Source organism: Mytilus californianus, unplaced genomic scaffold (genome assembly GCF_021869535.1).
Source record: "Mytilus californianus isolate M0D057914Y unplaced genomic scaffold, xbMytCali1.0.p SCAF_10, whole genome shotgun sequence".
NCBI lineage: Eukaryota > Metazoa > Mollusca > Bivalvia > Mytilida > Mytilidae > Mytilus > Mytilus californianus.
The window spans coordinates 61469486-61496525 of record NW_026262582.1 but is presented as its reverse complement, the minus strand read 5'-3'; the positions used below and the strand labels follow the sequence as shown (position 1 = coordinate 61496525).

The following is a 27040-nucleotide window of genomic DNA, read 5'->3' as shown; positions in this document are numbered from 1 at the left end:
TGATGATAATTATGATTTTAAAAAAATGCCAGGCTATTTCTACTTAAAACCTTTTTTTTCTGAATCGTCGATTGAATTGATAAAGCTTTTTAAATGGTCATCATAGGTAATATGAAACATGTGAAAGTTCATTGCTCATATAAAATTTTATTTAGGAAGGCGGATAATGATTTAATAAAGGTAATTGGTTTATAAAGAGATAAGTTTTTTCAAACCAGGATAATCGGCAGGTTTTGAAATGTCAGTAATTTGTTGTAAACATTTAAATTCGTTCCCACTCACTTTATGATTTACTTGAATATTCACTTCTCGAATGTTAGCTTATATTCTACATAGTGTAAGTATATATGTTATTATTTTTTAAGTCAGATAATTCTTGGAATTTATGACAGTGGATGTTAAGCAAACATCAATTAATCTTAGAATTTAATCTGGGTAAAACATTGATAGAAAAAGACAACTAATCCATGTTACAAGTTGTAATAAATCTTATTGTAAAGTCAATACCACATGATGATGTGTCGAAATGGTTTATTTCAATAACACAAACATACATATCAGAACACTAGAATTGGATTCTAAAAGGATCATTAATAGGCCCGGTACAATTTTACAAGTGTCAACTTCATTTTCTACTAATCGGCCAACAAAATGCGGATGAACCGTAAATCCCCGAGGGTATCACCAGCCATGTCCTCAAAGATATGCAAATGACATGATTTATACCATGCATGTCTTGACTTTTTATTAATTCTAGCTAATTGAGAACACTTACCAAAGATATTTGACTATTATTTCAAATTTTGTTTTAGACACATAGCTCCTTAAGTATATCTTGTTATGGCCAGAAATTACCTTTAAACTTTAGCCAATAAAAGACAAAAATCAATAATCAATTTAACAATTTTTATTATACAATTTTACAACGAATATTATACAAATAGAAATGTCACCTTAACTGTAAATATATCTGAATGTCCGATCTCAGTCTTTTCTTTATCTGGAATTATGTTCCAACTGTTGTGAAATCCAAACGGAAAACAAATATGTCCAATAAGTTCAATAACTAGTAAGATGTTGTAGAAATCACGAATGAAGATATTTCTATATTTCTCGATAAGTCAAATTCAGTGTCTGTATTTATAGTTGCCACGGAAACTTCAAGAACACTATAGAAGTTTAAATTACGCATCATAGAGTATGATAATTCTGCAATTTTTATGCAAGTCAGTCAAATAGAAAGTTCTAATCATTCCATCAACATGTACAATTGTTCCAGTTATTTCTAAACTGCACAATAACATTATTTTGTACACAACTATAAGTAGGCCACAACCTAATTATGTAAACATCTTATAAGGCCTCAAGGTTGCAATTCTGTAAATATAGACAATGCAATTTCCCATAGGAACTCCCTTTACGGCTAAAACTGTGACACTTTTACTATGAAGTTTCGTGAAAAATAATATCCCAGAACGGAAAGTTTATATGCACTACTATTTTATTCAAAGGTCAAAATATAGGGCTGTGCGGCATATTTTCAACATTTATATGCCCTGAACTTCTAAGAGTTTAAACTTATACTAAAATTCTATACTACCCTTACCTTCATATTTGGACCTCCTAAGAATTAAAATTTAGGCGCTACCATGTTTTTCTATACTGGTTACATTCCCAAGTGATGTCTCTATGAGATGAAACACAGAGATCATAAATGGGAACCAGTACATTAACAAATTAACATATCTATGAATATTATATATCTCCCCAAAAGAGGCGTGGTTTGAGAAACAGCTGTATTTACAAAGTGCAACCTATACAAACATTTATTCAAATAGAAAACCTTCTAAAAACACTTTTTCTCACAACATTACTTATTTATCAGAATTATAGCCTTAAGGAAATCACTGCATATACTGTAAGTTCCCTTTTACAGTACATTTTATACCCCTACCCCTGTTTCAATTTTTTAAAGAATTTGAAAACAAGACTTTAATCATTGCCAGCTTACCCTATGTGCATGTTTTCTGACATGAAATGTCTAAAACATGTTTGAAACTATTCTGATAACAAATTGAAAGCATTTTAGAATACTATAAATGTATTGTTTAGTAGTTAATCATTCCAACAGTCAAGATTATACAAAGTATCCAATCCTGCCTGTGTCTCCAGTCCACATCTTACTGTATGCCTATTTGTCAATGAAAGTTCACAATTTCTGTCTCAAATGGTCAGTTAAGAGTTCTTGTCACAACAGTATCATGTTTAACCATATAACTAACATAAGTTAGTTAATGTATGAACTAGAAGTGTCTAAACAAAGCTATATTTGCAAAATTGTATTTAAGAAGATATCAGTCTGGTGCATAAATTCACTAAAAGTTTGATAGAAATGACTGCTTACATCTTATTTTTGCATAACTTTCCAGCACAGTTATTGTTTTGTTTACAAAAGACCTTGAAAATAATAAAATCATAGCATTTTCAAGTTAAATTATCTGTTTTATGACCCAGGGTAGGCATTTTTTTTCTGTTTTTTGCCCCCTGGGGCCTCACATTTCCTAAATATTTTACCTGTTTCTAGCAATGTGGAATATTTAGTATATATTTAGGATAGAACACACTATTGTAAGTTTTATTGAGGTCTTTTTGTAATTCTAGCTTGTACTTTTTAATGCCGCGGTCACAAAAAAACACATTTAGGTGTTACGGCTTACTTTTGGGTTATCGACAAGACAAAAATAACCCAACAAAATTATTTAGGATGGATCAATGAGTTGCAATGACTGCGAAGAGTAAATATAAGCACTTCTAAACAATTTAAATCACAAATAGGCATATATCATGAATTTATTTTGAATTCAGGGATTTAAGTAAACCATGCATACTGTAAACTGTGAATTTATGCTGAGTCATCATAGTTAAGGCTCAGGATTTTCTCAATCTTCATGAAATATTTATAAAACTTCATATTTGAGTTAAATTCTTTAAAATCTCTGCGATAAACCAGATTTTGTGAAATTCTGTATGTTCTATTTTTTAATCCTATATAGGTTGCAATTCTGTAAATATAGACAATGCAATTTCCCATAGGAACTCCCTTTGCGGCTAAAACTGTGACACTTTTACTATGAAGTTTCGTGAAAAATAATATCCCAGAACGGAAAGTTTATATGCACTACTATTTTATTCAAAGGTCAAAATATAGGGCTGTGCGGCATATTTTCAACATTTATATGCCCTGAACTTCTAAGAGTTTAAACTTATACTAAAATTCTATACTACCCTTACCTTCATATTTGGACCTCCTAAGAATTAAAATTTAGGCGCTACCATGTTTTTCTATACTGGTTACATTCCCAAGTGATGTCTCTATGAGATGAAACACAGAGATCATAAATGGGAACCAGTACATTAACAAATTAACATATCTATGAATATTATATATCTCCCCAAAAGAGGCGTGGTTTGAGAAACAGCTGTATTTACAAAGTGCAACCTCAAAGACAAATTCGTTCAAGGTAAATAACCATAATAAATACAATCTCATCACTATATGCTTACCTGGCTTTCCTTTTGGATGCTCCTGATGAAGTCAAATATAGACAAAAGCTTCGAACATAACACTTTACCTCTAATGTTGGGCTGGTATTCTCTGATATTATCATTAGCTCAGTATGTTGCGCATAGCAACTATAATTTGTAACATTCATTTCTGATATCTGACAATTTTCTGTATTTTCTATAGGCAATATTGGGCATTAAAGGTTGTTTTATTTATGATTTCCGGTCGAATAGCTTTTAAAATATTAGTTATTTGTATATTTCATAGATATTTTGGCTTTATGCGTTCATTGACAAATGTTGATTCAGAGATGTTCTTCCGTTTCACCAAATTTATTGAATTTTATTTTGAAGATAAATTATTCATTGTCCAGTTCCCCTATTGTTGTTTACATTGATTAACGTATAGTGTCAAGGGGTTTCATCTCTAAATACTTGTATAAAGTATTGCGCCATGTGAACCGATTCGATAACATACATGTACATGTTTTATGAAGTCTTAACTAATGTTGTTATATTAAGAATATTTGATGTTCTTGTTTTTTTTTCTTTTCATAATTCTATTAAATATAAAGTATTGCACTATGTGAATCAATATGATTACATACATGTTCATGTTTTATGAATTCTTACCTAATGTTGTAATATTATTTTATCCATGTTATCGATGAAGTGCCGTTTAAATTTGGCAAGCTCACCCCTACTTTCCGTTTCATAATTGTATTACCTATAGGTTGGTTAAACAATCATTTTTGAAAATCTTATAAAATGCTTGTTGTTGTTTCATAGTTTATGAAAGAACAAAAGTATTAATAAATTGAGAATGGAAATGGGGAATGTGCCAAAGAGACAACAACCCGACCATAGAGCCGACAACAGCCGAAGGCCACCAATGGGTCTTCAATGCAGCGAGAAACTCCCGCACCCGGAGGCGTCCTTCAGCTGGCCCCTAAACAAATATGTATACTAGTTCAGTGATAATGGACGTCATACTAAACTCCAAATTAAACACAAGAAACTAAAATTAAAAATGATACAAGACTAACAAAGGCCAGAGGCTCCTGACTTGGGACAGGCACAAAATGCGGCGGGGTTAAACATGTTTTTTGAGATCTCAACCCTCCCCCTATACCTCTAGCCAATGTAGAAAAAACAGACGCACAACAGTACGCACAGTAAAACTCAGTTTAAGAGAAGTCTGAGTCCGATGTCAGAATAGGAAACAAAAGAAAATAAACAAAATGACAATAATACATAAATAACAACAGACTACTAGCAGTTACTGACATGCCAGCTCCAGACCTCAATTAAACTGATTGAAAGATAATGTCTTCATCATATGAATATCAGGCACAATCCCTCCTGTTAGGGGTTTAGTATTATACCATCATAAAATATATGAGAAGAACATAACCCGTGTCATGCCAACAACTGGTTTTAGATTAAATATGTTTAATTCCGATGCAAAGACCCTATAAGTGAATCAATATTAAAGCCAAAATATGCAATCTTTAATGACCTGACAACACTATCGTAACTATATCCCTTCTTAATAAGTCTGTTTAAAGGTTTTGTTAGCTTTTGAGGTGAATACTGACATTTTTGTGCTTTGTAAAGAATATTACCACAAAAGATTGGATGTGAAATACCCGAACGTATAAGATGTCTGCATGTTGAGTTATATTTACGAATGATGTCCTTATACCGATGATAAAATTTAGTAAATGTTTTGACTAGTTTATGATATCGAAAACCCTGGTGTAATAATTTTTCAGTAATGCATAAATGTCTCTCGCTAAAATCTAATACGTTGTTACATACACTAGCGAATCGTTCAAGTTGAGATATATAAACACCATAAGATGGTGACAAGGGAACGTCACCATCTAAAAATGGATAATTAACGATAGGAAATGAAAAATCATCTATTTTATCATAAATTTTTGTATTAAGCATCCCGTTAATGAAATAGATATCAAGATCGAGGAAAGGATAGTGGTCATTGTTAGTAATAGCTTTATTTAAAGTAAGTTCAACAGGATAAATTTCTTTAGTATACATACTGAAGTCGTCATTATTGAGAGCCAATATATCATCCAAATATCTAAAAGTTTTGTTAAATTTTTGTATCAGATGTTGTTTCGATGGGTCTTTGCTGATTTTAGTTATAAATTGTAACTCATAACAATACAAAAACAGGTCCGCAATAAGTGGTGCACAGTTAGTCCCCATTGGAATTACGATAACTTGACGATATATGGAATCTCCACAGCGAACAAAAATGTTATCAAGTAAAAATTCAAGGGCAGATATAGTATCAAAGCCTGTCCAAATGTAAAATGTTTTATTAGTATGCCCTGCCTATAGATCAATTAGGCTTAAATATTTGTCAAAATTTTATTGGTCTTAGCCAACAATTACTCAATTACAGTATTTATTCAAATTAATATCTGTTTTGCTTACTAAAGAAATTGTGTAATTGCATAATATCTGCGGGGTAAATGCTTCCTGCAATAAAGTATCCATTCATTCAAAAATATAGAGAGAACCATTTATCGGAATTTTTTCAATGGTTTGTACGAAAAAAAAAAAAATAATGACAAGGACCTTTCATTTTGTCTGAGCATTTACTTCCATTATCTTTATACTATCAATGTACAACATTTTTAAAGTCATGTTATTTTGAAACAGAGCAGCCAACCTCCTTAAACTATAAAATTACTAAGTGCACATCAATTTGTATGCATATTTGACGTACTCAATCGGGGTTTTGGCTTCGAGTTTTGTTTGTGAAATGTTTTTAAGATTAAACAATGCGTACATTTGCTTCCACATGTTCATTTTGAAAATGTATTTTTTAACATTGAATCGAGAACAGAAATCATGTCTAAAAAACCCGCTGAATCTATGGTTGGTTGACATATCCTTTGTATTAATTTTCACTTATATCTGAAACCTAATTGCAGTTGTGATATTTTGGTTCTGTACCCAAAAAATCAAAAGATTGACTGAATTATTCACCTTGATGGTAATTTGGAGGTTTTGTTTTACCTCATTTAACATGTTTTTAAGTTTACCTAATTATGTTAAATGTCATCTAATAGTCACTCGAATTATCCTTTGAACAATTTCACATTAAACTAATTTATAATGTCATGAGAAAAAGTATATTATAGTAGAAAATCAAAAACAGACTTATTTATATTACAAAATATGGCTGTTAAACTTTGAAAACATTTACTTTTAGTTCATAAAGGTTGATTATTTCATGTATTTGAATTCTTTCAAATTTAGTTTAACTTTGTAATTTTTCATTATCAGTTGTATTACGACTGGTACCACTATTACTCGTTTAATGTATGTAAAATCGGTAAAAATAAATAAAATACAATCAATGACAAAGTCTTGATAAAAAAAAAAATCAGTACATGCCAAACATGTACTACGTTGCTATACTTTTTACTATGTAACATTTACAAACTTATTTTTTACAGGGCAATGGAAAATTACCCTTTGTTTTTTGTGTTGTTTTTAACTGCAATAACAGGTAAGGTATACTTATATCTATACGAGGTAGCACTTAAATAGATGCTTTCATATTATTAATGTATTATGTTCAATTACAGTCGTATTTGGTCGATGTAAGCTGATGATGATAAACACGACTGGAGGAAGACTCATACAGGATCAATATGAACTATTTGCGTTAATTATCATTTTAATGCAAGGAATGTTATTTCACCGTTTAAAAAAAAAACTTTGAGTCTCTCGATTTTTACACGAGTTATCTCCCATTAAAAAGACGTTACTAACGTATGTAAACAAAAATGACACAACTTCCAGGTAAGAACTGGTCTGTAGACTGGGGTGACAAAGAAACAAATATCTGTAATCCATCTGGTTCCGAAGCTCGCATTCACCAAAGGCCCGTTTCAGGGATACTTAACAGAAATAGTTTTCATTTGTTATACAAAGGAGATCATATGTGGCATTTTAAGTCACAAAATAATTCTCTGGCGTAATTATTTTGACAAATTATTTGTTGCTACAGTAAAACATGTACAAGAGCTTCTTTGACATGTATTTTCAAAAAACAAATTCCTGAATTAAGGCCAGTAAAAATTCTGTCTTAACTGGCTTTTCTGTATCAGACCTGTATTAATGACCATCTGTGAGACACACTGAATCGTATTAAATGGAAAATTTATAATGTAGTTTAAGTTATTGGTTAATGAACTTTTATATTGATGGCTGCTTATTTTATAATGTACTAAATTCAAACATCGGGATGTGTTCAATCATTTCACACGCAGCACGAAACGTGTATTCGACGTTTTTGTTTTAAATACACAGTAAAAGTCTTTTGTGTCATCAATCATCTCATAATAAAATTTATAATTATTTAGATAAAACAGATTTGTAGAAAATGTATAAATATGTATAATAGTTTTATTAAGTGGGTGTTTTATAATCAACCCTGTATTATGTTAAAGTACAGTTGTATTGGATCGAGGTTAGCTGTATCGGCTCGAGACGTAGCTAAGGTCGACAAACAATCGGACTAGTAACTTATGATAAGATCATGCGAAGAAACTCTGGAAAACAAAACATATTTTTTAACGACCATTTGGTAGTACCAAGAAAAAACATTGAGGCTTTACGAAAAATATTTCGAAATTGTGACCTTCATTAGGTTTTATCAGTAAAAATTTAATTTGCAACAATTAAAAATCAGTAACCTTCCTGGACAATAAAAAACTAGGCTTAAAACAAAATGGGCCTAACAAATTTTGCTTCTCACAAAATAGGCCGGTAAAACACTCTGACCATTAAAGAAATTAGATAAGATTGTGAAAACGATATTATTTAGTAATTTTGAAGAAAACAAACTAATTTGAATCAATAAAAAACAGTTTACAAAATTACTAATGTAAGCAAACACAGATATAAAAAAGAGGTTTGAATTGTTTAAAAGTAGTTGATTCTATACATATTCGTAAATTACATTAGATTTAAGGAAATTGGAATATTTCTATATTTCTAATCAGATTTCCAGAGACACAGGAATCTGTTCGTGCACGTTAGGTAGTTAGAAATACACAAAAAGTGTATTAGATATTTAAGACACATATAAAGCATAGTCCAAATAGTACCAATCGTACTGTTACTCGTTGAAAGTAACACATCGGAGAAAAGCAGAATTTTGTTATTTCACAATCGAGGATATGAACGAGATTTTAGTTCAACAAAAATTAGAACATTTCCGTGATCATATATAACATTCAAGCAAACAAGTATAAACTTTATAAACATTCGTTGCTTGAAGTTTGCTGCACACATGGAAATTTCACATTAATGGAATGAAATAATGGCAATAGTAGTATACCGCTGTTCAATAGTCATATTTCGATTAATCAAAAACAAAAGCGTTGTAACAAATTAAGATATGTTGTAATTGATGATTGTAACATTTAAACAGGTGGGTCGATGGACGTTATTCCTCCAGGAGAATGTAGAAAATGTTCAGATGGTTCTGGCTGTGCTTATAGATATGAGTTCTGTAATGAATGGAAAACTTGTGCCAATGGCGAAGATGAAAACGAGGATATATGTAGAGGTACCAAGGTTAAATGTTAACCTGTAACGGGAATCTGTTATTTATCTATAAAATAATTGTTTCATTCTGTATTCTCGTATTATGTGTTTTCGTGCTATTTAGAATGATCTGTGCTATCACAATTTCCATCGAAAAAGAATGCGTAGTACGAATTCATATAACGTACGAAAATGTATAATTCATATTTTGTATCAAAAAAGGGCATTCTTTTTTTCTCTTTTCTTTCAATATTTTATACTTAATGGCCTTAAATTATTTTAAGAAATTCATCAATGACAACGAAATGACATACAATTAAAAAAAAAACGACCAGCCTTTACTGTTTAACGAATGTACTACTTTAAGCATCCGGTTCTTTTACAAAGATATCATGAACGTAAAATCATGCTTACTGAAATTAAAACCAGATTTCACTAGATATCATCTGAATATACCCGGTCAATGGGTGCTAAATCAATATTTTGTAGCTGATAATTCTAAAATAAAATATTTAAAACGTAGTTTACTCATGAGTTATATAATGTGCTTGGTTTTATTTAGATCTGGAATGCGCAAAAGGAAAAATGAAATGTAAAGACGGGATACATTGTTTTCCTGAATATTCTTTATGTGATTACTTCGCCTACTGTAAAGATGGTTCAGATGACGATCCTGAAATTTGCAAAAGTAAGTAGTGAGGTATAGCTGGAAAACATAATTTGAAAATTGACATAATATTGTGGTGTCTTGTTTTATCTTAAACTAGTAACGGTTTGTTTAATATTGTTTAAACTATAAAGAACATGCGGGTTTTTTTTTTCAAATAAAATTCCAACCAAAACAGTGTCAGCAACTAAAAAACATTAAAGCTATCAATTTTACTGCAACAGATACGCATTTTTTTTCAAATGTGGTAAGCTCATTATTATTTCATTAATATAAAATTAATTTTGGATTTCGTGTTAAAAATCATTATCGAAAACCTTTCTACTGTATGATTTTGCTTCCAATTATTTTTCTTTTAATATATTCAATGGCATGTATGATAGTTCATTCAGAAACCAAATTGAACATACTCTGTTTTTATTTAGACATGAATGCATGCATATCTGCCATGGAAAGTATTATATTTGTAACGACAAGTAGGAAATATTAAATCCTGTAAAGTCAAAGTAAAGCTAGTAACATGCATATATATGTTTATCAAGTTATTAGACTGCTACTTCTACAACAGTTCATAGTAAAACTTAATATCGTAATTGCAATACTGTAATTATTAAGTTGACTTACTGTTTCTACAAATTCAACAGAACGATTGTGTCCAACTAATACAACGAAGTGTAATGATGGCATTGTGTGTTATTCGCAAAAAGATTGCTGTAATGGTGAAGAATTTTGTAAAACTGGTGATGATGAAGATATAGAAATGTGCAAAGGTTGGTTCTTAAGTGCAAAATGTGAATACTAATTCTGTATTGTGTCACGGAGTTCTTGAGAGGCACTGGTTCAGAAAACGCAGTTTTAAATATTCATATTTATTATACACAAGTTAATATAAATACACTTTACAATTATAACATGGTTAAACAAAAACACGTTTATTCACTTTTCATTCTCTATTCTTCTCGAATGTCGACATTCTCAAATTTCTATATCACTTCGACTGCCCCTTCTACACTTTTCACACCCATCAAAGTAGTATTATCCTGATGACCACACAACTATAGGGACAGAACATAAACAATCAAAATCATAAAATATACGGCGTAATATGACAATGTTTGGATGTAAAAACACAGTTGCATTATATATTAAATATAAGGGTTATTCAGACTGTCTGCTACAGTTCATCAAAGCAATTGTCTAAGGATTATTCAACAACTTCAACCTTATCAATTTACTATCGTCTGTTAAACAAATGATTACTGTTGAAATACCATTTTTGAAAATATGGTAGCAGCCTACAATTTATAATATGCAAATTTAAAAAAAACAAGTTTACTGTCTTAAGTTGTTGAATATTTACAATTAGGTCAGTTCACTCAATTGGAACGATTTAAAGATTAACATGGTTAAACAATTGCATATACGAATGATACAGAAGTCTATATAAACAAACACTGTTCATATTAACAATAACAAAACGTGAAGGAATATTTTGATAAGACGATTAAAGGACACATGGACATGTCCTTTATTGAGGTTTTGGACTCTTTGCTCTGCGAAAAAATGTAAGCGCTATTTTGTCTGCGGATAAAAGTATTACTAACTAGCTGTTAGTAACTGTGAGTACTCTCAGATCTGTACTAATTGTCGTATTCGTTGAGGGATGTATAAATACCCTGCCACGTCCGGTCTGTGTTTTTGTTAGATGTTTTCTGCTTTTATCGATCTGATGAGTTAAGCAATTTTCAACTATGTTGTATAGTTTGTTCTTCTGTCATACTGTTACACTACTAATGTCCAAGGTTAGGGGGAGGGTTTGGCGTAAGCAAACTATTTTAACCCAACTGCATTCATTATTTGCCTTTCTGAAGTTAAGAGCCTGTAATTCAATGGTTGTCGTTTGTTCCTGTATATCATATTTATTTTTGTTCGTTCATTGATTTGTATATAGATATGTCCGTTATTTTTCTTGTTTGAATTTATTTAACTTTGTCATATCGGGTTTTTTTATAGCCAACTACGCGGTATGGGTTTTGCTCATTGTTGAAGGACGTACGGTGACCTATATATATATATATATATGGTGGAGAGTTGTCTCATTGACAATAAACAACATCTCCTTTTTTTTTGTAATACAAATGAAATATTTGTCTTAAGATTTTCAGTGCCCACCAGATCATGTAAAATGTGCTGATGGTTTACAGTGTATTAGCACTTATTACCTTTGCAATGGATATACAAATTGTAATGATGAGTCCGACGAAAGTAAAGAGACATGTGTAGGTCTGTATATTCTCGTTCGAGTAGCATTGCTAGCATGCTTTATATTATTTTACATACACTTTATTTTAAGGTTGTTCTGTGTATTTCACGGGATAAATGTTAAATTTGTATTCCATGAGGAGTACATACAAATATATTCCGAAAAGTCAATTTCAAGATTGTCATTATATGGATATTGTAAAATGTTAGCCACTTGACAACATAAGAAGCTTTGTTGATCTCATAAATTGCGCTTGTTTGACAAACCTCGTATTGTGACTAACAGCTGATATTTGAATTCCCAATATACTGAAAATCTAAGAAGAATAACAATATACTGCTAAAACTACCACATTATCGGCAGCAAGTTAATGTGTTTAGTAAATACAATTCAATTCAATGTGACCTTACGAATAACAATTATCACCAGGTTTATTTTACGTGAGCAACACGACCCGAGTCATATGTGAAGCAGAATCTGCGTACCTTTCTGGAGCATATGAGATCACCTCTAGTTTTTGGTAGAGTACTTGCTGGTTAGTCTTTAATATTCTGATGTTGTGTTGTGTATAAAGGTGTTTGTCTTTTTTCTCGTTTTTCGTTTTTTGTTTTTGCCTTTGCATTGCCAATTACTTTTTTCCTTTTTTTATATATCATTTGGTTTTTTGCGCCTCTCTTTTTCATTTCAAAAACTATCGCTTAATGTCGTACCATACATTGGCTAGAGGTAAAGGGGGAGGGTTGAGATCGCATTTGTATAGGCAAAATCCAAGGGACCCGTTACCATGGCAACAAGGACATAAACAAAATTTTTGTCAACATATTTCATGTTTGTTTATCGATAGCTACCAACAAACAAAATTTCTAGAAAATCTGAGACTATGCGTGCCGCAACTTGGTTGGTGGTTACAGAGAAATGCTATTAAGCAAACTATTTTAACCAAACTGCATTCATTATTTGCCTTTCCGAAGTTAGGAGCCTGTAATTCAGTGGTTGTCGTTTGTTGCTGTATATAATATTTATTTTTGTTCGTTCATTGATTTGTATATAGATCAGTCCGTTATTTTTCTTGTTTGCATTTATTTAGATTTGTCATATCGGGTTTTTTTTATAGCCAACTACGCGGTATGGGTTTTGCTCATTGTTGAAGGACGTAGGGTGACCTATATATATATATATATGGTGGAGAGTTGTTTCATTGACAATAAACAACATCTCCGTTTTTTTTTGTAATACAAATAAAATATTTGTCTTAAGATTTTCAGTGCCCACCAGATCATGTAAAATGTGCTGATGGTCTACAGTGTATTAGCACTTATAGCCTCTGCAATGGATATACAAATTGTAATGATGAGTCCGACGAAAGTAAAGAGACATGTGTAGGTCTGTATATTCTCGTTCGAGTAGCATTGCTAGCATGCTTTATATTATTTTACATACACTTTATTTTAAGGTTATTTTGTGTATTTCACGGGATAAATGTACTGCCTATAATTGCTTCTTGGATTTTAATTCTTTGCTATCTTACTTCTATGCACACCTGTCTTTCTGAGACCAGCCTTTCATAATACTTGTGTTTTAAGGATTGTTATGTCAAATATTCTTAACCCGGTCTTAATAACTCTGAACCGAATTGTACATATACCTCATAATATTTCGCAGAACACTGATAAATCTAAACTAACATTATCATTTCCTCTACCTACCAATTAGATGGTTTAGTCAAAAGTTAAATTTGTATTCCATTAGGAATACATAGAGAATATCATATGGCTTTTTCGATATCACATCCGAATCAACCCAAGACACCAATATAATCCCAAGAGCTTTGCTCGAGGGATTATATTAGTTGAGGGTTGAAACGGTGTGTGATATTGAAAAAGCCATATCATATACACTTTATTATATACATAAACCTCGAGCTCACGTAGATGATTTTTATGTGACATGACGTCATACAGGTAAGGAGATTTGAAATGACGTCATACAGATTATAGGTTTGACATGCCGTCATACAGATTAAGGGTTTGATAAAACTTTTGCAACAATGACTGCAATCGATGACGTGACGTCATACATATTAAAGGTGTGATAAAGCCTTTGCAACCGTGCTGATATCGATATCATCACGAGTGGCTGATACAGCACGCTTGCCAATGATAAATACAAATATATTCGGAAAAGTCAATTTCAAGATTGTCATTATCTGGATATTGTAAAATGTTAGCCACTTGACAACATAAGAAGCTTTGTTGATCTCGTAAATTGCGCTTGTTTGACAAGATGATTGTTTACAGTGTAGTACAACGAGTAATCTCTGTAATGGATATCCAAATTGTAAGGATGAGTCCGCTGAAAGTAAAGAGACATGTACAGGTCTGTATATCCTCATTCGGGTAGCATTGCTAGCATATTTTTATTTTATTTTTATTTTAAGGTTGTTCTGTGTATTTCACGGGATGAATATGCTACCTATAATTGCTTCTTTGATTTTCAATCTTTGTTATCTTACTTCTATGCACCTGTCTTTCTGAGATCAGTTCTTCATGATACTTGTGTTTTACACTAATTTGAAAGACTTAATTTAAATTTGAGTACTGCTTTACTTATATCTAACACATTTATGCATTATGATCACAAGAAGTATGCTATTGACAGATTTATTATAATTTGAGAGTTTTAATTTTAGCTTATATAGATTTTTAATCTTCTATGCAGGGTGAACATACTTTATAACACTAGTACACATATTAATGTTTCAAACGGCTAAATTGATAGGAGTCAATTTTGATATTTGAGTTAAAAAATATTTGAGGATATTACTTAGTTGTTTTGAAGAAAACTTTAAGTGTTCTTCCTTCTTTACATTTCACTATTGAAAAAATAGAGATGGGGAATTGTAAATATACTTTACGTATGGTCAATTCATATTTTCTATTTTTTGGTTATCCATACTTAACATGAAATGGTCATATTGCATGGTTGACACTATTTCTTGGTTGATTTCAAACACGTTCAAAGAAAATAACATATCGTAGCGAAATTTTATTAAAATTAACTTGTAACATATAACACATATATAAGAGTCAGCGAATGTGTTTTCTTATATTAATTTCATAAAAATGGCAATAGTCTTAGATACATGATTTTTTATTAGTTGTTATAGGCTTTAAACTAGCTGTCGAATACTCCCAGATCTGTACTAATTGTAGTTTTTGTTGAGGATGTATAAATACCCTACCAAGTCCGGTCTGTGTTTTCGTTAGATGTTTTCTGCTTTGCATTGATATGATGAGTTAAGCACTTTTCAACTATTTTGTATAGTTTGTTCTTCAGTTATACTATTACACTTCTACTGTCCAAGGTTAGGAAGAGGGTTTGCTTTCAGAGAAATTTTCTGTAACCACCAACCATTTTATATAGGGTGGTCGGCACGCATAGTCACCGATTTTCCTGAAACTTAGCCAAAACATGTAATCATGTAAAAAAGTAAGAAAAATGCCGACCAAATTGCTGCTAGGCCACGGTTGCCATGGCAACCAAGTAAATGAGTTTTCCCGTACATTTTGAGGAATTTAGCATCGAAAAAACAACTACTTTGCAGTCATTCAAAATCAAAACCAGGTTTTATTTAATGATATTTGTAAATATTTTTCAGAAACATGAAACTTAATAAACAAAAAAGCCATGTCATATATGAAAAATATTTTTGCTGAAAATTGTCACAACAACAGAAGCAGATGTCATTTTTCATAGCATTTGAGTAGACAAATTATACACATTTGCATGAACAAAATATACATTTTTGCATCCAACTTCGTTTAAGCTTTGGTTATTAATAAAAAATATCAATGATTATAGTCAAAAAATTATAACAAAATGTTTGGGATATTGGGTTCTAGAATGGTTACTATGGAAACAAAAATTTGCCATTTTTGCCTTCTAACCTCTGAAATTTGACCATGTTATTAAGATAATCCACAAAAAGTAATAACTATTGAATGACTATGATGTGCAAACTATTGGCAATTAAATAACTATAAATTTGACCCAAGGTCAAAGGTCATTGATGACCTTGACCTTTGACCTTGTGTATATTAATTAAATTTTGAAAGGAAATATAAAAGAAAGTGGCATACCATACATGTGGAAAATGTGCAGGACGTTTAAAGCCACTATTTTTTTAACATATAAACAATAGAAATTCAAGGTCATGTCAAAAGTGCTTAGCAACCACCCTTAATTGATAAAAAAAGTACCTAGAAACCATATATGATTTGATTCAGTATTATATAAACTATTACATAGACCTTACCTTAAATGTTTAGGGGGTGTCATCACATAAGTTTTAAACAATCATTCATCTAAAGTGGAAAAGTGCCTAGCAACCATGTATTTATATTTGAAAATTGCTTAGCAAGCATTTATTTATATAGGAAGACTGCCTAGCAACAATATATTTTCGGTTTCATTGGGACAAAATTCAGAAAAAAATTGATATTAACATGCAGTTTTCTTTAAGATTGCATGTATAATTCAGAATAGTAAATTATATAGCAATTTCAAGAGACGGATTACACATTCAAATACCAAAAATAAAGATGTCGTACGATTGTCAATGAGACAACTCTCTACAAGACACCAAGGTTTATTTTAAAGACAGGTCCTTGAATCTACAAGAACAAGAGAAAAGGAACATAACTGCTAAGGGGACGACCAGTTTATTTCTTTGGTTGGGGTTGGGCTTTCGGACAAGAGGTTTTGCATAGACAGAATAATCATTTTCACTAGTAATAAGGCTGGATTACTTATTTCATATTTTTTCATTGAAAAATTATTTTTCATTGTGTACACACCTTTTTCGTATTTCAAATCGTATGCGGCTGATGTGCATCTGAATGTATAGAAAGTTCCTTTTAGCATGTCTTGTGCAATATTATTGATCTTCAGTTCCAGACACCATCACATTCATTTCATTAAACATCCATTATTCCAATCACAAAATAAAAAATGATCTTTCCTAACTAATAGAACTACCCTGAATCCGCTCAATTGCTATGTTTGTATTTCAACAGTGGGTGTTTAAAAAATAAATGACAAAAAACTCTTTCTTAAAAAAAAATGCGTTGTGTGTTCTGCAAAATTTATTTTTGGCTCACATGGCCTACCGGGTCAAGTGAGATTTTCTCATAACATTGCGCTGGTCGTCGTTAACTTGTTCAAAAAAATCTTCTCCTCTGAAACTATAAGCGAACGGAGTAGGCCCAGCAAGACCCCTTTTTAGCTCAAAAAATATGCCGTTTTTACAAAGTTGCTAAAAATGTAAACTTTAAGCTATTTATAAGAAAGTAGAATACTTTTGTTAGATAAATATGGGTCGTGTTTGACAATACAATGGACACGCATCAGGTACTAGAATCATTATGTCATGCAAGAAATACTGAAAGTTTAGCACTTGTGCTAATTGTATGACAGTTTTTAGCTCACCTGGCCCATAGGGTCAAGTGAGCTTTTCTCATCACTTGGCGTCAGTCGTCCGTCGTCGTCCGTCGTTAACTTTTACAAAAATCTTCTCCTCTGAAACTATTAAGACAAATTTAACCAAACTTGGCTACAATCATCATTAGGGTATCTAGTTTTAAAAAATGTGTTCGATGACCCCGCCTACCAACCAACATGGCTAAAAGTAGAACATGGGGTAAAATGCAGATTTTGGCTTATATCTCTGAAACTAAAGCATTTATAGCAAATCTGACATGGGGGTTAAAAAGTTCATCAGGATAAGATCTATCTGCCCTGAAATTTTCAGACAAATCAGACAACCCGTTGTTGGCTTGCTGACCCTGAATTGGTAATTTTAAGAAAATTTTGCAGTTTTTGGTTTTTATCCGCAATATTATTATAGATAGAGATAAACTGTAAACAGCAAATAATGTACAGCAAAGTAAGATCTACAAATAAGTCAACATGACCAAAATGGTCAATTGACCCCTTAAAGAGTTGTTGCCCTTTATAGTCAATTTTTAACAATTTTTATGCAAATTTTTGTAATCTTTAACAAAAATCTTCTCCTCTGGAACTACTGAGTCATATTTAACCAAACTTGTCCACAATCATCATTCGGGTGTCTAGTTTAAAAAATGTGTCTGATGTCCCGGCCTATCAACCAACTCGGCCAACATGGCTAAAAATAGAAAATAGGGTTAAAACGCAGATTTTGGCTTATATCTCTGAAACTGATAGCAGTGATTGCCCTTAAATGAAGATTACTTTTACCCTCTTGTTTGTTTTGAGCAAAAACTAAAGAAGATAGAGAGCAACTAAACAGACTTAAAGATCAAAAACAAAAGATCAACAAAATAGAGATTTTGTCATGAAGTCTATTCTTGTCTACAATGTTGGAGAGTGTCCTTTGTTTGATATCTAAATAGACCAAGGTGAGCGACACAGGCTCTTTAGAGCATCTAGTTGTCTTAACTGGAAGTGACGGCACTAGTGTTCATTCTTAATATTAAACAAGAAAATGTCCATAGTACACGGATGCCCAACTCGCACTATCATTTTCTATGTTCAGTGAAACGTGAAATTGGGGTCAAAACTCTAATTTGGCATTAAAATTAAAAAGATCATATCATAGGGAACATGTGTACTAAGTTTCAAGTTGATTGGACTTCAACTTCATCAAAAACTACCTTGACCAAAAACTGTAACCTAAAACTTTAACCAAAAACTTTAACCTGAAGCGGGACAGACGGACGGACGAACGGACGAACGAACGAACGGACGAACGAACGAACGGACACACAGACAGAACAGACGCACAGACCGAAAAACATAATGCCCATAATTTGGCATTAAAAATATTGTATTTAATGAAAACAACATCTTACGGGAGTTTCTGCCCTTAAATGATGAATTTTAACATTTTTTTTTTCGTTTTTACCATTTATCTTGAAATCAATTATATATAAAGAGAAACATTTTATACAAAAAATTATCAGCAACACCAGGTCTAAAAAATATGGACTTGGTTGAAATCGTCACCTGATTTTTTTTATTGGAGTTATTGCCCCTTAAAGACGATTTTGTTTGCCTTTTTGCCTTATATCAAAAATATCATAATAGATAGAAAGATCTTTAAATTACAAAAATTATTAGCAAGACAAGATTACAAATAATTCAACATAGTTGAATTCGTTTGACGACCCCTTATTAGAGTTATTACCCTTTAATGTAATTGGGGTAACAATCAGCATTCAGTATTAACATATATATCAATAAAGAATTAGCTATGTACAGCTAAAAGAGTAAATAAATAAAATATACAAGGAAACAAGATACAGTGCTGTTATTTGAATTTGTTTCCCTTAGTAGTCATTTCAGGGCAAAACGCCTATATGGAGTCAAAAGAAAATTTCGGATATGCTGATTAATTAGTCTTGATAGTAATTTTTGCTATTAAATTGTAATTTTTCCATAATAATGTTCAATAGAAAAAACTTTGATTTTCTATATTACTTTCTATCCGTTTATTGAAGTTTGAAGATTAAGAACAAAAAGTAAAACACAAGGCCCCTAGGAAACTGTATTATGATTCAACTGGTATTTTGGTGTAAAAATGCAACAATAACATTAAAATAAAATTTCAAGCAAAAAAGTGAAATCAAATTATTATTTTGACGTGTTCCCTTTTTTCAATTATAGTGTATTTATGTCCCGCTAAATGTCCTGTTTATATATTTCTAAACGAGTAAAATATGTGGTAGGTAGATTGTATCAGGATGAAAAAGTAAAGGTCAAATCCGCATATAAAGTAAAATTTATCTTTAAGACACCCTGTTCTTAAAGATATTAATATACCAGGATACCTTGTTTGTGAAAGCTGTAGCAATAAGATAATTGTAACAGTTTTAGACCAATAAATACATTATCATAAAATCATTCTTTTGATATAATTCATTTTCATTAAATTTCCAAGAAAGAGAGAAGAGGAAAGAAAAGGACAGGAGAAAAAAAAAGAATACCATGATATGTTTTGGTTGCAATTTGCCCCGTAATTTCAGACAGATGACAAGAGATGAAAAACTCAATTTGCCCTTATGGCTAGGCTCGCAAAATAAAAATAAATGTGTTAAAATCGTCTTTTAAAGTCTTTTAACTTTTTTGTAACTTTTTTATCTAAAAAAAAATATGAAGCCAAATAACTGCAAAATTTGTAACTCGAATAATTCAATCCCTCTCCGTGTCCGATTTTCTTTCACGCGAGCCATCGTAGATCACCGATATATAACGACTGATTTTTTCGGGTTACAAAATTTGCTTAAAGCTGACATTTTATGTTGTCCAATTGTTCTGAAAATTTTACGATTGATCAATACCGACTGACCATAACATTCTTGTCTTGTTCTTACTACTTTATATATTACATGTTTATATGCCTGGAACAAACAGCATTAATTTTGAATTTCAAGTCTAAACAGGAGACAAAGTGGCTGGTGATTGATTCACTGAAATTCACATCAGTAAAATCATGTTTGTGAATTATTTAAGAAACACAATTACTGATTTAATGGATTCGAAAGTCTAATTGGAAGAAAGAATTACATGGTTGTTCTGCATTTCCTAACTATACGAGAATGGCTGCTAAAGTCTATGTTGGCAATATTGACCTCTTATCTTTCATTTAGGATCTATATCATAGTTCATATTAATCTGAACCCAACTATGTATGGTTGCTAGGTACTTTTAAATCAAGTAAGGGTCGTTGCTTAGAACTTATGACATGACCTTGACCTCCAGCATTTTGCTTTATTACCAAATAATATCAATAATCATTGTGAAGACTTTTTATATATACTGTATGGGTTTATTTGTTACAATTTCTTAACAAAAAATAATAAATTTAATAAAACAAGCATTCTGTACATACTCCCCTACCGGTTAAAAATTCATTGTATTGGAACAAAATTCTAACTTGATCTATAACTTGTCATGGTGTAAACTATATAACAAATATCAAGTCAATATCTTCAAGCATGATGGAAAAAAGTGTTTAAAACTGATTATTTAAGTGAATTTTTTAAGTTCAAGGACCATAACTCTGCACAAAATCATCAGACCGAAACAAAATTCGAACTTGATCTGTAACTTGTCATGATAAAACAATACACCAAATATCAAATCAATATCTTCAAGCATGAAGAAAAAGGTGTGGAAAACTGATTTGCCGGACTGACGGATGGACAGACAGACAGACAGACAGACGTACGGAGTGCAAACCTAAAGTCCCCTTCGACTTCGTCGATAGGGGACTAAAAAGACTAAAGGTCAAAGGTCAAGGTCATCAATAACGTTTGACCTTTGGGTCAACCTTAAGGTCTTTGAATACACAACATGTCTCTAGTGATTTTCATCCTTTATGTGTCACTATTTTTGAGCAATTCTAATAACAATGTCAAAATTCTTTTACAAAATAACAAAAATGACATTTTAACGTTCCCATAACAACCACCCTAGCAACCATTTTCTCAAACCTTTAGTTATATATTATTCCTAGGCAACAGTGATAGTTTGCATTTATTACCTCAGTATAATTGGTTGTGGATGCAGAAGGGTGAAATTATATCATTCAAAATGTCTATAATTTGCCTTCTTCAATACATTGAAAATTCCATTATCTAAATCAGTGATATCCCCTTCTTCCCTTTTCATCAGAATTAAATTTTATCTTTTATCTTACTCATTAAGTGTTATATTTAAATGAACAAAAGTCAAAATGTTCATCAAAATTGAAATGTGTGCATGATAACTGCTTAAAATGGGTCATTTTTGTTCATTAAAATATGCATTTGTATAGGCAAAATCCAAGGGACCCGTTACCATGGCAACAGGGACATAAACAAAATTTTTGTCAACATATTTCATGTTTGTTTATCGATAGCTACCAACAAACAAAATTTCTAGAAAATCTGAGACTATGCATGCCGCAACTTGGTTGGTGGTTACAGAGAAATGCTATTAAGCAAACTATTTTAACCAAACTGCATTCATTATTTGCCTTTCCGAAGTTAGGAGCCTGTAATTCAGTGGTTGTCGTTTGTTGCTGTATATAATATTTATTTTTGTTCGTTCATTGATTTGTATATAGATCAGTCCGTTATTTTTCTTGTTTGAATTTATTAAGATTTGTCATATCGGGTTTTTTTATAGCCAACTACGCGGTATGGGTTTTGCTCATTGTTGAAGGACGTACGGTGACCTTTATATATATATATATATATGGTGGAGAGTTGTCTCATTGACAATAAACAACATCTCCTTTTTTTTGTAATACAAATAAAATATTTGTCTTAAGATTTTCAGTGCCCACCAGATTATGTAAAATGTGCTGATGGTTTACAGTGTATTAGCACTTATTACCTTTGCAATGGATATACAAATTGTAATGATGAGTCCGACGAAAGTAAAGAGACATGTGTAGGTCTGTATATTCTCGTTCGAGTAATACTGCTAGCATGCTTTATACTATTTTACATACACTTTATTTTAAGGTTGTTCTGTGTATTTCACGGGAGAAATGTTAAATTTGTATTCCATGAGGAGTACATACAAATATATTCCGAAAAGTCAATTTCAAGATTGTCATTATATGGATATTGTAAAATGTTAGCCACTTGACAACATAAGAAGCTTTGTTGATCTCATAAATTGCGCTTGTTTGACAAACCTCGTATTGTGACTAACAGCTGATATTTGAATTCCCAATATACTGAAAATCTAAGAAGAATAACAATATACTGCTAAAACTACCACATTATCGGCAGCAAGTTAATGTGTTTAGTAAATACAATTCAATTCAATGTGACCTTACGAATAACAATTATCACCAGGTTTATTTTACGTGAGCAACACGACCCGAGTCATATGTGAAGCAGAATCTGCGTACCTTTCTGGAGCATATGAGATCACCTCTAGTTTTTGGTAGAGTACTTGCTGGTTAGTGTTTAATATTCTGATGTTGTGTTGTGTATAATGGTGTTTGTCTTTTTTCTCGTTTTTCGTTTTTTGTTTTTGCCTTTGCATTGCCAATTACTTTTTTCCTTTTTTTATATATCATTTGGTTTTTTGCGCCTCTCTTTTTCATTTCAAAAACATATCATTTAATGTCGTACCATACATTGGCTAGAGGTATAGGGGAGGGTTGAGATCTCACAACACATGTTTAACCCCGACGCATTTTTGCGCCTGTCCCAAGTTAGGAGCCTCTGGCCTTTGTCAGTCTTGTATGTTTTTTTTTAATTTTAGTTCATTTATGTGTTTTGTAGTTTAGTGTGACGTCCATTTTCACTGAACTAATACACAATTTTATTTAGGGGCTAGCTGAGGACCACCTCCGGTTGCGGGATTTTCTCGCTGCGTTGAAGACCCATTGGTGGCATTCGGCTGTTGTCAGCTCTTTGGTGGGGTTGTTGTCTCTTTGACATATTCCCCATTTCCATTCTCAATTTTATTGAAGGAAATATTGTTTAAATTTCTCACGGTCGTCGTGTGTTCACTTTATTTTGTGCAAGTGGTTTGCGTGTAGGATTTATCGTTACATACACTGACACACAATATTCCTTCTTTTACATTATTTAATTTTGTAAACAGCCAGTTATTTCTGCTTCTCTATTATGTAAAGCGTTTCATGCAGTATGAGCATTTTTCTTTAATATATTTATATTGGATTTGTGTTTAAATCAGGGCTAAAACATTGTCGACTTACAGCACCGAAATAATAAAGATAATGTTCTTTAGAACCCAGTAGACAAAACTGTTTTTACTCATTTGATTATCAGTTGAAAAGTGTAGACGCGGGAATAATTTTATGATTATTATTCAGATTTCGACTGTGGTGAAGATAAGAGCAAATGCCATGATGGTATTCAGTGCATATATAAGAATGGTCTATGTTCTGGTTCGCCGGACTGTCATGATGGATCTGATGAATCACTCGAAGTCTGTAATGGTAAGAATACAATGAAATTAAGGAGTGCAATGTACATGATGTCTATTTCAAAATTCAAACTTATTACCACATTGATCTTGGCCTATTCGGCGAATACGTCACTATTATTTATGGAAATATACTCATTTATATAAAAATTCTTAATTAACGAAAATCAAAGCAATGAAATATCCATCGTATTTTTGTTTGAATGAGTACGAGCATGTCTTACCACAGAAACGTTAAACTATTAACTGAATCCCAGAATGTCCTACCACAGAGACGTTAACGTACTGACTGAGTGCCAGAATGTCCTACAAAAAAGACGCTTATCTATTGACTGAGTACCAAAATGTCCTACCACAGAGACTTTTAACTATTGACCGAGTCCCAGAATGTCCTACCACAGAAATAATAGCGTATTGCCTTAGTACCAAAATGTCATATCACAGAGACGTTAACCTTTTGACTTGGTACAAGAATGTCCTACTACAGAGGTGTTATCGTATTGACTGAGTCCCAGAATGCCCTACCACAGAAACGTTAACGTATTGCTTTAGTATCAGAATGTCATACCACAGAAACGTTAACCATTTGACTGAGTACCGGAATGTTCTACCACTGAGACGTTAAAGTATAGACTATGTACCAGAATGTCCTACCACAGAAACGTTAACGTATTGACTAAGTACCAGAATGTCCTACCACAGAGACGTTAACGTATTAATTTAGTACCAGAATGTCCTTCCACAGAGACGTTAATGTATTGACTGAGTACCAGAATGTTCTACCACAGAGACGTTAACGTATTGACTGAGTACCAGAATGTCCTACCACAGAGACGTTAACGTATTGACTTAGTACAAGAATGTCCTACCACAGAGACGTTATCGTATTGACCTAGTACAAGAATGTCCTACCACAGAGACGTTAACGTATTGACTTAGTACAAGAATGTCCTACCACAGAAACGTTTTTGTATTGACTGAGTACCATAATGTCCTACCACAGAGACATTAACGTATTGACTAAGTACTAGAATGTCCTACCACAGAGACGCTAACGTATTGACTTAGTACCAGAATGTCCTACCACAGAGACGTTAGCGTATTGACTTAGTACAAGAATATCCTACCACAGAGACGTTGTCGTATTGACTGAGTCACAGAATGTCCTACCACGGAAACGTCAACGTGTTGACTTAGTACCAGAATTTCATACCACAGACACGTTAACTTTTCAACTAAAAACCAGATTGTCCTACCATTGAGACGCTAACGTATTGACTTAGTACCAGACTGTCATACCACAGAGGCCTTAACCTTTCGACTTAGTACCAGAATGTCCTACCATTGAGGCGTTAAGGTATAGACTATGTACCAGAATGTCCTACCATAGAGACCTTAACGTATTGACTTAGTACCAGAATGTCCTACCACAGAGACGTTAATGTATTGACTTAATACTAAAATGTCCTACCATTGAGACGCTAAGGTACAGACTATGTACCAGAATGTCTAACCACAGAGACGTTATCGTATTGACTGAGTCCCAGAATGTCCTACCACAGAAACGTTAACGTATTGACTTAGTATCAGAATGTCATTCCACAGAGACGTTAACCTTTCGACTAAGTCCAGAATGTCCTACAATTGAGAAGTTAACGTATTGACTTAGTACCAGAATGTCATACCACAGAGACGTTAAAGTATAGACTGAGTACCAGAATGTCCAACCACAGAGACGTTAACGTAATGACTTAGTACAGCATGTCCTACCACAGAGGCGTTAACGTATTGACTTAGTACCAGAATGTCCTACCACAGAGACGTTAACGTATTGACTGAGTACCAGAATGTCCTACCACAGAGACGTTAACGTATTGACTTAGTATAAGAATGTCCTACCACAAAAACGTTAAAATATTGACTGAGTCCCAGAATGTCCTACCACAGAGACGTTAACTTATTGACTGAGTTCCAGAATTTCCTACCACAGAAATAATAACCTGCCGGAAAATGATATATTCCGTAGGTAACAGCTGTATTATACTATTCAATCAAGGATTAATGTTTCAATTCCTTACTTTTGTGTTGTGTTCATTTTATTTTGGGTTTGTCGTTTGTCTTGGAGTATTTTCTACCCAACCACTTTTTACTGCTGATTGACTATGTAAAGCGTTTGATGGAAGTTTTTTTCTGATATGTTACTCAATCAGAGCTTTACATTTGTGGATTAAAAGCACCGATATAATACAGATCATTTCCTCCTTTAAATAATAGTAGAAAACAATGTTTTGTTTCATTTCATTATCAGTTGAAAAGTATAGACGTGAAAATAACTTTTCTGATTATTATTAAGATTTTGAATGTGATGGATCAAATGATGCCAGGATGGTATCCAATGTATATATCAGGTGATCTATGTTCTGGCTATGCACAATGTCATGACATATTTGACGATTCATATGTATTTTAATTTATATCTATAAATGACCACTTGCACATTCCATGGCGTTTCGTTTACAATTCTATAATATAGTTCAAACGTTAATAGATGGGGCAAAGTTATGTCATAATGTTGACTTGTTTACAAATGGTGTCGACTGAAATTTTCGCTGAATTTAGTTCGATATCTTTATTAAGTTAAAATTGACACATACTAACAAATGTTTATTCTTGTACGATTAAAAAACGAAAATAGTTCATTTCCTTAGACAATGTTCGACAAAGTTATAGCAAGAACGATTATGTAAAAAATATTATCAAATAAAAGTTTTGAATAAGAAGTGAAATATTTGAATGGAGCACTTTTAAGAAGAAAATATGGACCATTTGTTACCGTGCGCATTGATAATCTTTTATCGTGCTTCAAGTTATCATCAGGACACTTGTCTCGAAAACGAAAAATTATGAATGTCAACTGATATTTCAAATACTATTACTCATGTTTTCGAATCAAGGAC

At 32.2% G+C, this 27040-nt stretch overlaps 1 protein-coding gene across 6 annotated transcripts in view; it reads left to right on the top strand.

The window, feature by feature from the left end:
• Window positions 1-288: 288 nt before the first annotated feature.
• LOC127718328 (low-density lipoprotein receptor-related protein-like) overlaps window positions 289-27040 on the top strand; it is a 63991-nt gene continuing 37239 nt past the window's right edge. The window contains exons 1-9 of one of the 6 annotated variants that reach the window (XM_052224319.1): window positions 289-337; window positions 7059-7111; window positions 9044-9181; window positions 9722-9847; window positions 10471-10596; window positions 11984-12109; window positions 13347-13472; window positions 22444-22569; window positions 23971-24096. In XM_052224319.1, coding sequence (XP_052080279.1) covers window positions 7063-7111; window positions 9044-9181; window positions 9722-9847; window positions 10471-10596; window positions 11984-12109; window positions 13347-13472; window positions 22444-22569; window positions 23971-24096 — 943 coding nt within the window. In that variant the 5' untranslated portion in view covers window positions 289-337; window positions 7059-7062. The remainder of the gene's footprint in view (window positions 338-7058; window positions 7112-9043; window positions 9182-9721; window positions 9848-10470; window positions 10597-11983; window positions 12110-13346; window positions 13473-22443; window positions 22570-23970; window positions 24097-27040) is intronic. The other 5 variants (XM_052224322.1, XM_052224321.1, XM_052224320.1 and 2 more) reach the window with 5 other exon arrangements.